At 41.1% G+C, this 12,124-nt stretch overlaps 1 protein-coding gene across 3 annotated transcripts in view; it reads right to left on the reverse strand.

Moving 5' to 3' along the window:
- The window catches only part of LRCH2 (leucine rich repeats and calponin homology domain containing 2), a 140,374-nt gene that overhangs the window by 74,183 nt on the left and 54,067 nt on the right, over positions 1-12,124 (reverse strand). For all 3 annotated transcript variants that reach the window (XM_073543457.1, XM_073543456.1, XM_073543458.1), the window contains exons 2-6: positions 5,298-5,442; positions 3,767-3,893; positions 3,582-3,687; positions 2,242-2,378; positions 607-740 (exon numbers count right to left, since the gene is read on the reverse strand). In XM_073543457.1, the coding sequence (XP_073399558.1) occupies positions 607-740; positions 2,242-2,378; positions 3,582-3,687; positions 3,767-3,893; positions 5,298-5,442 (649 nt within the window). The remainder of the gene's footprint in view (positions 1-606; positions 741-2,241; positions 2,379-3,581; positions 3,688-3,766; positions 3,894-5,297; positions 5,443-12,124) is intronic.

Below are 12,124 nucleotides of genomic sequence, written 5' to 3' on the forward strand. Positions count from 1 at the left end.
TGCCGGCTGGCAGATCTTGGCAGGCGCAATGCGCTTGTGCCCGCCATTTTCTTCCCAGAAGAAGATGTCGGTGGCCAGGGAACAGGACTGGGGGATGCAGGAGGGTCCAGGGACACCGGGGGACCCCATTTCTCTCTCCTCTGATGTGCAATCAGACGAGAGAGAAATTAAATGGGAAATTGGAGGTTTTTTCATGCGGTCGCCGTTAACGGCGATCACAACACTGGGGTCGGTAAAAACCAACCTGAATGATGTTCTCTGGGTTCTCAGCTACCCCTGGTACCCAAGACCCCGGAGAAATTCTGACTCTGGGGGGTGCTATACACTTATTTCTCAGCACCGTTAAAAAGCGGCGCTGAGGAATAAGTACCCTTAACGGCCGCCATTAAAAGGCATATCGGCAGTCCTTAATGGGTTAAATCATCATTTTTTTTAATATGCTGAAGTCCAGTGTACATACTGGACCAGAGCCGAGCTGTAATAGTGAGCTCCGGTTTTGGTTGACAATTAAAAATATGAAAATATTAGTAAATGATTTTCTTTTAATTTAATAGTTTAGTTTCATGCACAAAAAACAAAAATCTTGGGAGAGAACTAGCCACTTACCTGTCTGTGAGAGGCTGAGAAGGGAGTCGTTTCACTAAAGGCGGCAAGTCCAAAGAGTCTGGCTTTTTCTCTGTCCGGCAGCAAGCGTGAATATTCAGAAACTTAAATATGTGAACTTTCCCTTTCAGGCAAATCTGTACCCGTACCAAAAAAAAAGGATTATTCAATATGATGAATTGGGAAGAGAACCGTTTTACATCATTTTGTATAGACAAAACTTCAAGAAAATATTGCTTAGCCTTCTCCTTATTTGCTCTGTCTCTGTTGTTGCTGAGATTGTAAAAGTCAAGATATTTCTGTTCAACACTCTTTATTCTCAAAAAAAAAAAAAAAAAAAAAAAAAAATCAATGTTATCACGTTATCCACAGGCTCTGCCAAGCCCAGTGCTGAAAGGAGTTGCGCTCGCTCTGCCTCTCCTTAATTTTCTATAGGACTGTAGAGTGCTCGGCTATCACCCACAGTCCCATAGACAATGATAGGTAGGTGTGGAGGCTGAGAAAGCACACCTCCACTACATTCAGAATGGGGCTACATAGCCTGGTTCACAGATTCCTGTTCTCGAGTACACTGGGGTCAGACCCCCAAAGATCAGCAAGTAATCCCCGATAACGTAGACAAGCAATGCCTTGTCTACATATTTTTTGGAAGTAGCCTGAAACGAATATTGATTTTAATCCTAAAATGTGCACTTAATGTAATAATCTAATCACTTTTCTAATACAGTTTCATTAATAAGTACCGTTCCCTCTCTACTCTACCTTATTTTTATTTTACCTACTTAAGTTTTGATGACATTTTGCTTGCGTATCCCAGCATGTAATTCTCAAATGAAATTCTATTAAGGAGCAGGGGCTGCAGTCCCTATCCTGAAACAAAACTTCATCAGCGAAGTCCATTTCAGGGACTAGGCTAGTCCTTGCTATACGGAGCATGCATCTGTTGTGAATTCCGACGTACTGTAAGACATTCTTTTCAATGCACAGTGACAGTGCGCTCCTTCACTGATTCTAATGGAGTGATCCAGAGAGCACACTGTCTGTGAGCATTGCAAGGCGAGAACACAGCAATCAAAAAGAGCAGAGACCAGTTCCGCCCCTAAAAGTGATGTCTCTTTCGGGGGCAGAGCTGGTCTCTGCTGTCCTTGCTTGCCACGTTCTTGCCTTCCAATGCGCTCGGTTACCAGCTTGTTTCTTCTTATTTGAGCCGGCAAGGGAACACTGTGCATCGAAAAGAATATAGCACAGGGAGTTAATACTGAGCATACATTAGAATTGATACAAGCTCAGCAGAGCAGAGACTAGCCCAGCCACTGAAACTGATGACGTTACTGATGACTCTTCATTACAGGGTGTGGGCCGAAGGCTGCAGCAGTGACCACAGCCTCTGTTCCAATTATGTCCATTTTGAGCATCCCACCATGCACTGGAAATTCTCAAATGAAATGAAAAAACAGTAGAAAGAGAACAGGAATTTTTAATCATCGCATATTAGAAGAGAGGATAGATTACAATAGACAGGCATTTAGGATTAAAATCAATATTAGTTGCAGACCATCACTCTAAGTAAAGCTTTTTTTTACCATACAAATGAAAAAAAAGACTAACAAAAACGGGCATGTTCAGCAGACCACCTACTTGTGCTGGAGGCATCTGCATAGGATTATTATCCAAAATTAATACTTCAAGCTGCCGAAGCTTCCTGTAGCTTACTGGGATTTCTGTGATCTTATTACACGAAAAGTCTAGTTTTACCAGTGGAAGTAATGACAAATCTGGGAGAAAAACACAAGTTTAAAAGTAGTTTTAAAAGGAAAGGGACAAAGTTAAAAATAAAAAGTTGTCAGCTCTTTGTATGCGTTTTTATTGCTCATTATCCTACTTGAAAATACTAAGTGACTGAAAACACATAAAAAAAAGTGATTGCGCCGTTAAATAAACCATTTTAACGTCTTGAAGTGAGCCTTCCAGAACTTATTTTGTACATGAAGGTAGCGCTATTGCTGTATCAGCAATGGTCCCACAACAAAAATTATACATTTTTTCTTGTTTCCCGAGATCTGATGTGCTGGTCTTGAGAAATCTAGCAAAAAGCCATATGTATATTAGAATGACAGGGGACTGTGGGCGTGTCACTGCACTGATACACCCCCTTGCCATAATCGAGCGTATCCTATCACTTACCCATTTTTTAATTATTAACTTCAAGAACTGAGAGTTATCACTATCGTGTATATTTCACCCCTTATTAACGCCACTTGGTCATGGCAGTTTGATCTACAATGGACATTTGCCAGATCAGGCCCCCGAGAACTAAGATATTTTGTCAATATCTCAACATAACTTTAAGACCTTTAGAGTAATAAAGTAGCAGCCTGCAAAAATGCTCCAGATGATGGACAAACATTGTTCCTACCATGTTATAACTTTTCCTTGGGGGGGGGATGGAATCTCCAAGAATGTAATAAAATGGCCCAAGTCTCGTTGCAGCCAGTCTTTGTCATGACTCAGGATTGGTTGCAGACTGAAGAAACACTTCTCCAGAAACCTGTCTTAAAGACAGAGGAGCTGTATCTTAAGCACAAATATCAAAGCTCCTGGTAAAAGGCAGAAAAATGTTATCCTCTGCCAATTGATCACAAAAGAATTTTTTCCAGCCTCAGTCCTCTGTGATCAGTCAGACAAGGAGAAAATATATTTCTTTTCTCGTCACAGCACTTACATGTCATCTCTGGTATGTCAGCTTACGATTGATTGCCTCTGACAGTTGAGACACATCTCGAAAGTGGTATTTCTTCAGACTGCAGTGGATGCTGCCGGCAATTGACTAAGATGCAAATTATGTATAATCACCATTTTATTACGTTCTTAGAGAACCCCATTAACTACATCCAAGTCTCTGAATGGCAATACCAAGAGATGAAGTATAAAAAAAAGTAAGCATATCATAAAAGTTACATGATAAAATGGAGACTTACCATCTGGAAGGACGTGAAGATTATTCCTTCTCAAATTTAATTCCCTAAGAGAATGGAGCTTTCCTACTTGTGATGGAAGAATCTGTATTTCATTGCAGCTGACATCCTAGAATAAAGGGTAAAAAATAAAAATAAATTGAAAAAAAATCAAGAAAATTAAAATGAAAAGAGGGAAGTTTACATACCAGTTCCATTAAGTCTTTTAATTTTCCAACCTCTTCAGGAATGGAAACTAGTTTATTATTACTCACAACCAAAACTTTCAGTGGCAAGTCGAAAAGATATTTTGGCAACGTTGATAAAAGATTTCGACTAAAAAAAGAAAATAAAATGGTTAGATTGTAAAATAAAAAAGAAAGCCAATAGCACTCTACCAGTCATGTAGTGTTGTGTTCATTTCATACTAGCACTAACTTAGGTCTTGTGACACAGAATAAGCTTTGTCTACTCCATGAGGGACAAGATATGTGAATGCAGATACAACTCAACTTTCTACAAGTATAAAAAGTTATCAGAACTTCTACTTGTGTCTCAACTGAGCCTGAACATTATTTTGATTAAATAAGTAAAAACCTACAATTCATTGATTGCTTATACCATGATCTGCAATAGTACAGGGAAAGCCAAGTTACAATATGTTAGCACTACAGTACCACACCATTACAGTATAGAGTGCACCTGCAGTTCTCTTATGAAGTTTCAATCCTGTGGCCGAGCTTCAATCAGGACATTTAACAGGGATTGACAGGGGAATCTATATGGTTAACAGCAGCATCTAAATGGTTAACAGCAGCAATCAAGCCTTTCTTTGGCCTCTGCTTTTATGGGCAGATGCTTGTTGCGTAACACAGCTGGTATTTCAAGAGCTTAGCCTGAGCCATACTGAGCTCCTGAGCCTGGTTCCATACGGCCCACGGCGACTTTCCCATCACACTTCATTAAAGTGTAGGAGCACACTATATCAACATATTTAAGAAGGCTGTCCCACAATAACTACTAATCACTGAAGGTCTAATTGATCATGAACACATGGGTCTTGCGCCCCCAGTTCATATGGAGCCGCACCGCATGCACTCATCTGCTGCATTCATGATTTACAGGAATGACAAATAGCCAAGTGTTGTACTCCACTATCTCTGTTCTGTAGACAGTGGAAAACGTAGCAGCTAGTAACAGAAAATACCGCTCCTTGCACATAAGGGCACAGGTCTGCCGTTCTTGTGATGATCGTGTGCACCATATTGCAAAAAAGAATTTCTAGTGGCAGACAACCCACTTTAAGGGGAATCTGACAGCAGATACGTGCAGTCCGAGTCAAGGGCAGCATGTATCAGACACTGGCTGCACAATTTCAGCTGTATACGTTGGACTCAAATGATGCAGGGTTTCAGAGAAAAACACACCGTTGAAGTCGGGTTTCCATTGGTTTCTCTGCGCCAGCAGCTATTGACTGACAGGTCTTTCTCTATACACGTACACATAGAGAGACCGGTCGCTCCACGGGAGCGGGCAGGGAAAAGCTACTGAGTCCTGCCTGTCTTACTAGTCTCTGTTGTGTTTCACTCTGCAGCATTTCAGAGTCAAACATATGTGGCTGAAATCAAGCACCCTGTGGATCAGGCTGCATGTATTCACTGTCAGGTTCCCCTTAATATTGATTCCAGGCAGAACTTTGTTACTATGTCAGTATAAGTTTATAGGCCAGTGCTCACGTACCTGATATTTAAGTAGGTTAACATCTGGAGATTTCTGATGGTCTCTGGAATGCACTTGATGCAATTGTGATATAAATTTAAGGTTTCAAGCGGTGCAAAGAGGCAGACATCGAGTGGGATCTCTGCAAAGCGGTTTTTGGATAAGTCTAAAAACAGGAAATGGTGTGACTTTTATTATGGGACATGCATATTAATATAAAAAAAAACAAAAAACACATCTTTATTCATTTCATTCACTATATGACGAAAAACTTATAAGGTCAAGTACAATAAATAATGGAAAGGAGAGCGAGAAAGCAGATCACATATGTTCGGTAAAAGCTAAAATAAAACACTACAAGTCTAAGAAATCTAACATCCCTGTTGAGGAATCAACAGGAAACCCACCCATGAACAGACATCATATTTACATACGAGTAATCTGTCTTGGTAGATGTTGATTTTTCCACTGCCGATGCGCTAATCACTTCTGATTTATCTTTCGATCACCCACAGGACACATCTACGATAAATGTTTATTTTGGGGACTGTCAGCACATGCACGATATGACAGCGCCAGTATTTACAAAAGCCCGTCATGCAAGAAGATAAGACGACAAACGTGTATGTGTGAAACCCGTAACTACAGGAAAATATTGCTTCACACGGTTAAACCTGTGAACTTGTAGTGTGGGCTCGTGATGCTGCTGGTTACAAGAAGAGGCAAATGAGGAAAGACTAATAAATATGTAAAGTTGTGTACAAGGGAAGGGAACACAAGCCAAGATTTCTAGCTAAATGGGAAGCCCCCTTGTTCACCTGATCTGAACTCCATAGAGAACCTGTGGTCCCTCATAAAATGTGAGATATACAGGGAGTGAAAACATTACACCTCTCGGAACAGTGTCAGGGATGCTGTGGTGGCTGCTACACGCAATGTTGATCGTAAACAGATCAAGCAACTGACAGAATCTATGGATGGAAGGCTTTTGAGTGTCATCGTAAAGAAAGGTGGCTATGTTGGTCACTGTTTTTTTTGTTTTGGTTTTGAATGTCAGAAATGTTTATTTCTAAATTGTGTTGCTCTATTGGTTTATCTGGTGAAAACAAACAAGTGAGATGGGTATATATTTGGTTTTTATTAAGTTGCCTAATAATTCTGCACTGTAATAGTTACCTGAAAAAACAGATATCCTCCTAAGATAGTCAAATCTAAAAAAAAAACCCCACTTCAACTTGCAAAAATATTAAGCTTTAATATCTATGAGTCTTTTGGGTTGATTGAGAACATAGTTGTTATTCAAAAATAAAAAGAATCCTCTCAAATACAACTTGCCTAATAATTCTGCACACGGTGTAAAGCCAAAGCAACCCAGGAGTTTATTTAAGCAAAGAAGTGGAATATTCTGGAATGGCCAAGTCAGTCACCTGATCTCAACCCAACTGAGCATGCATTTCACTTGTTAAAGACTAAACTTCAGACAGAAAGGCCCACAAACAAACAGCAACTGAAAACCACCGCAGTGAAGGCCTGGCAGAGCATCAAAAAGGAGGAAACACAGCGTCCGGTGATGTCCATGAGTTCAAGACTTCAGGCAGTCATTGCCAACAAAGGGTTTTCAACCAAGTACTAGAAATGAACATTTTATTTACAATTATTTAATCTGTCCGATTAATTTTGGTCGCTTTAAAAACAGGGTGGCACATGTTAAGGAGCTGAAACTCCTAAACCCTTCATCCAATTTTAATGTGGATACCCTCAAATGAAAGCTGAAAGTCTGAACTTCAACTGCATCTGAATTGTTTTGTTTAAAATTCATTGTGTTAATGTCTAGAACCAAAATTAGAAAAATGTTGTCTCCAAATATATATGGACCTGACTGTATATAATAAAAGTAGTAGAATACCCGCGGCGTCGCTTGTGGAAAATATGTTAAATTGTTGGTTATGGTAGCTAAAGTAAAATTTTCAGTGTCACCCAGAAACTGACATTTTCAGAATGCTACAGTAATTTTTTTCACTTAAAATTTTTATTATTTTGGCATTTTACTAATTTGACACAACATGGATGTGAACAACAAGTTTTTTTATTTCAACAATTTTATTGATTTTACATATTCAATACATATTATGTAGTATAAACTATTACAACTATTTTTTTAAATCAAAAATGAAAATTTATGCACCTTACACAAACATATAAAACATTTACACCCAATTAACAACATAGTGCAACCCTTCCCCCCTCCCTCCAGTGTAATCTATAAGTAGTTCATGGACAAGAGAGTAAAATTGGTTTACAGCTAAACAACTATCTACAGTATTGTAGTGCTTTTTGGTAAACAAGGTTTCTGGTTTTACCTTCAGGTGACTATATGAAAAGAATTTTAGGGTTACCCACTCTAGAGCAAGCAACGCACAACTGTCCATGTGAAAAACAAAATTAATGCCGGCTACTTTAAGTGATTGACCTTGTGTTTTGTTTATAGTCATAGCAAATGCAAGTCGAATTGGGAACTGCAGACGCTTAAAATTGAAGGGCATGTCGCTTGGTAGGAAAGGAATATGCGGAGAGAAAACATTTGCTCCCTTAGAGTTTCCCATAAGAATAGTAGCTTGAATAACATTGGGCATGAGACAATTAATGCACAATCTTGTGCTGTTACACATTTTGGTGGATCAAGGTTCCGAAGCAAAATTATTTTGGCTTCTATTTTTAAAGTGAGCTTATGCGGTGGCATTCCAGGAGGCTCTAAAGAATTCAGGAACTCCAATGGATACATTACGGCTTGTTCACTCTCCATGACTGAATCAATGGACATTTATGTGGTCGCTAGACCAGGCAGCCTTCCCTGAATTATTAGATTTATGGAGCTGACACTATCAATTTTAGGAGCTAGGATTGCACGCTCACAAAGCCACTGATTGTTGTTAAAATTGTTACAAAAATCAGGGAAAACTTGGTCAATAAGTTCCATTACCGAAGATGTCATATCACAAAAATCTTCCGGAAAAGAAACGAGACCAGTAGTGGAATCAGTAGGGAACCTGTCATTTTCAAGGCATAGTAGCTGGTGTGTAAATTTGTCCGCAGTTGTATTTCCCATCAAATGAACCCGCATATTAGTAGTAAGACTTTGCTTCTGAACATGTAACCACAGATAAGATGATTTTAGACAGGCATTCAGCTCATCCGCTGGTGTTGCTCCCTTAAGGACAGGTAATGTCAGGCAGAAATCACCTGCAAAAATTACAATTCCCCCCATTAAACGATCAGTTCACCGCAGATCTTTCAAGGTGCGATCAAGGGTCTCGACCGCTTTCTTGTGCGCCATGGTGCATTCATCCCAAACAATTACTTTGCAAGTTTCAGCCTGCCTTATCCAATTCTTGTGAAGACGACATTCCCGTTGCTCTGATGTCTTATCTGGTTTTTTCAAGCCACGAGTCACGTTGCTCACTTATCTCAGCTCTTTGACACAATTTTGCTTTCTTAGCTTTTGGATGAACTTGCCCTATAGATGGTCGTTTTCTGGGCGACATTTTAAAAAACAGTCCTTAGTATTCACCTGACACTGATAAGAGATGTAACAGGATGAATAGTAAATACAGAGCAGCCCTCACACAGTATTACTATGACCTGAAGGAGCTCACATCTCAGTAATGAAAACTCAGCTTTCACTTCACCTCAGCAGCTTCAGTGATGAAAGCTCCCTGTATAGTAAGCAATAATGACAATCTTACTATGAGGTATTTTTCGCCTGACCAATATTTCTGCTCAGTATGGTTTGTCCGTGTACGTAGGGTAAATCCATCTTAGTGTGTTTGCACGCGTGTGTGGTCCTTGCATGCGTGTGTGTGCATGTGGTATTTTTGGGGTGGTGTGGTATTTGTGGGGTGTTTGTGGTGTGTGTGTCTAGAGTGGTCTGGTGTTTGTGTGGTGTGTTGTGGCATTTGTGTGATGTTGTGCTTGTTGGTTGGTGTATGTGTGCTGTCTGTGTGATGTTTGTATGGTATTTGTGAAATGTTTGTGTGTTGTGTGTGGTGGTGCGGCCCCTTTAGCAGCAACTCTGGCACCATAGCTATAATCCATCCCTGTCAGTTAGTGATGTGTCATTCGCGAACGATCCGACACAGAGCCGGCACCCCAGTGAGACCCACTAAAATCCCTGAATGGCTCTCACTGGGCATAAAATCCCGGCGTTCGGCAGACGTAACTCTGCCCACCAGACAAAACCTCCGCCCACTCAGCAATTTAATTGATTCCTAGAAAGTGGGCGGGGTTTATGCGGCAGGTGGGCAGAGTTTTGGACGCCTGAACATGTATGCAATAGGGATCCATTTAGGATCCAAAAAGAGCCGGCTCTTTTTGGTGAGCGGAGCCGTGAGAGCTGGATCACCAAAAAGAGCCGGACTGCCCATCACTAATGTCAGTCACAACTGTTGTTTTCCCCTCAGCACTTTTACTTTCACCTTCACATTTCTCCATTATATGTATAGGGCCTAACTTCGGTGGCCCCAATCTCATGACGGAGGACGCTAGCGAGATGGAAAATGCGCAGTATTCTGCTCCTGTGGGTGGAGAGGGGGCGTGTCAAATTTCACCCAAATCGGGCAAGAACTGTGGATTTGTATAGAGCGGGCTACTACAGATTTTTGAGTTTTATATATATATAGATTGGGTACAGTAGTTCAGTGCAGGATGTGCTGTAAATTGTTTCGTAAGAATTTGGGAAAGTTCCTGAACGTTATGAAGGCAAAAATCCTACTGTTTTTATCGAAGCCTGGATTAAGGAGAAAATAGGAACTGATAATATAACTCATTTATATGCTGTGGAACGTGCTCACAGGGTTCCTACCCGCCCTCCTCCTCCTGGTTACCAACCGAGGCCTATCTTGGCTAAAATTCTCCACTATAGGGACAGGGATAATATCCTTAGATACTCAAGGGAACATCCTGACTTTTCTATTGATGGCTCCAGAGTTTATTTTTACCCTGACTTCTCGCCAGAAGTACAAAGAATGAGAGCTAAATTTATGGACATCAAAAAACGTCTAAGGGCCATAGGTATCCGATATTCTATGATATTCCCGGCCAAGCTGCGGGTCGAGGCCCGGAACAAAATTCACTTTTTTCTGGATGCTAAAGATGCTATGGACTGGCTGGATCTGAATGAACAGCAGCTGAGGAAGGATGAGGAAGACCGGGAATGCTGCTGATGATGTATTTGCTACTTTGGACACTTCTGCGCTGTCTGGTGTCTTGACTTTCGGTTCTGTTGCAGGAAACTGCTCGACATGTTGTCGTTTTGCTATAGATGGTTGCCATGTGCTGTGGGGACTCATCCTGTTATGTGTGGACAGCAGTTAGGAAGTGAAACGCCCATTGACTGATGTGGAAGGGAATAACATCGCCCTTGTTTGAAATACCCTTGGCACTGCCGGGGGACATGTTGGGGAGAGTTCTCATGAGTATACTCATGAGTATACTCATGAGTATATACTCATGAGTATACACTCATGAGTATACAATGAGTATACAATGAGTACACATGAGTATACAGAGTTCTCATGAGTACACAATGAGTATACTCATTTCTATATACATCCCCCCCGCCTTATAGCAGCAAAGTTATATATAAAATTCATACCATGTTGAGGGACTTTCCGGGGGTCCCTTATATGTTGGTGGGGGACTTTAATAATGTTTTGGACTCCCACTGGGATAGAGGGAATCATGCACCCCTGAAACCGGGAGGTAATCGTACGCCTTTCGGAGTTTTGTTACATGAGCTAGCCCTGACTGACTTATGGAGAAGTCGTAATCCTGATGTCTACCAATATTCATGCTTCTCCTCTACCTTTGTCTCAGTGTCACGCATTGATTTGGCTATGGGTGATGATTTGATGCTGAGAAAAATTTTAGACGTTAATTATTTGCTGAGAACAGTGTCGGATCACTCGCCCATGTCCATTACAATCAAGGGGGGGGGGATAATAGATTGAAAACTAAACCGTTATGGCGACTTAATCCGTTTTGGCTGCAGCTAGTGGATAAGAATGATAGCTTTAGCTTTGAGATACAGGAACATCTCAGGTTTAATTTGGGTTCAGCATCTAGTTTGACTGTTTGGGAGACTCTGAAGGCATACCTGCGGGGCATGTATATACGTGAGATTTCAAAGCTTAAATCTAATTCCAGAGCAGAATCTCAGATTATACTTCATGAGCTGGAGGATGCGGAAAAGGCTCTCTCCATGCGATTCACTCTCGCCAGTCAGAAAAGGCTAAAAGAGGCACAGTTGAAGGTGACTAAAATGACGCTAGAAACTGCGAAACGAAAACGTATGTTTCAGTCAGTTCAATATTTTGAAAATGCGGAGAGTGTTGGTCATTTGCTCTCGGTTATAACTTCAGCACAGGGGGGGGTCCTCGTTTATAGCCGGCCTTCGGGATGTGGGTGGGCAACTTTTCAATGACACACCGGGTATTTTGAGAATTTTGGAGACTTTTTATACCGAGTTATACTCCTCACACACCAGGGCCTCGACTGAAGACCTTGACAACAATTTGGGGCCCGCTAAACTCCCACGTCTGACTGACGAGGCGAGACGTATGCTTGATTAGCCGCTGGACTTGGGGGAGCTTGAAGAGGCTTTGGGATCTATGTCCAATGGTAAGGCGCCGGGGGTGGATGGCTTACCGGTTGAGGTGTACAAAAAGTATAAATCTGTACTACTCCCTACCTTGCTGGCTGTATTCAATGATAGTCACAGTTCTGGAGCTCTTCCATCTTTTATGAGGGAAGCTATTATTACTGTGCTGCCAAAAAAGGACAAAGACCCGACA

The sequence above is a fragment of the Dendrobates tinctorius genome, unplaced genomic scaffold, assembly GCF_039654945.1.
Source record: "Dendrobates tinctorius isolate UK_male_01 unplaced genomic scaffold, ASM3965494v1 ptg000133l, whole genome shotgun sequence".
Taxonomy (NCBI): Eukaryota; Metazoa; Chordata; class Amphibia; order Anura; family Dendrobatidae; genus Dendrobates; species Dendrobates tinctorius.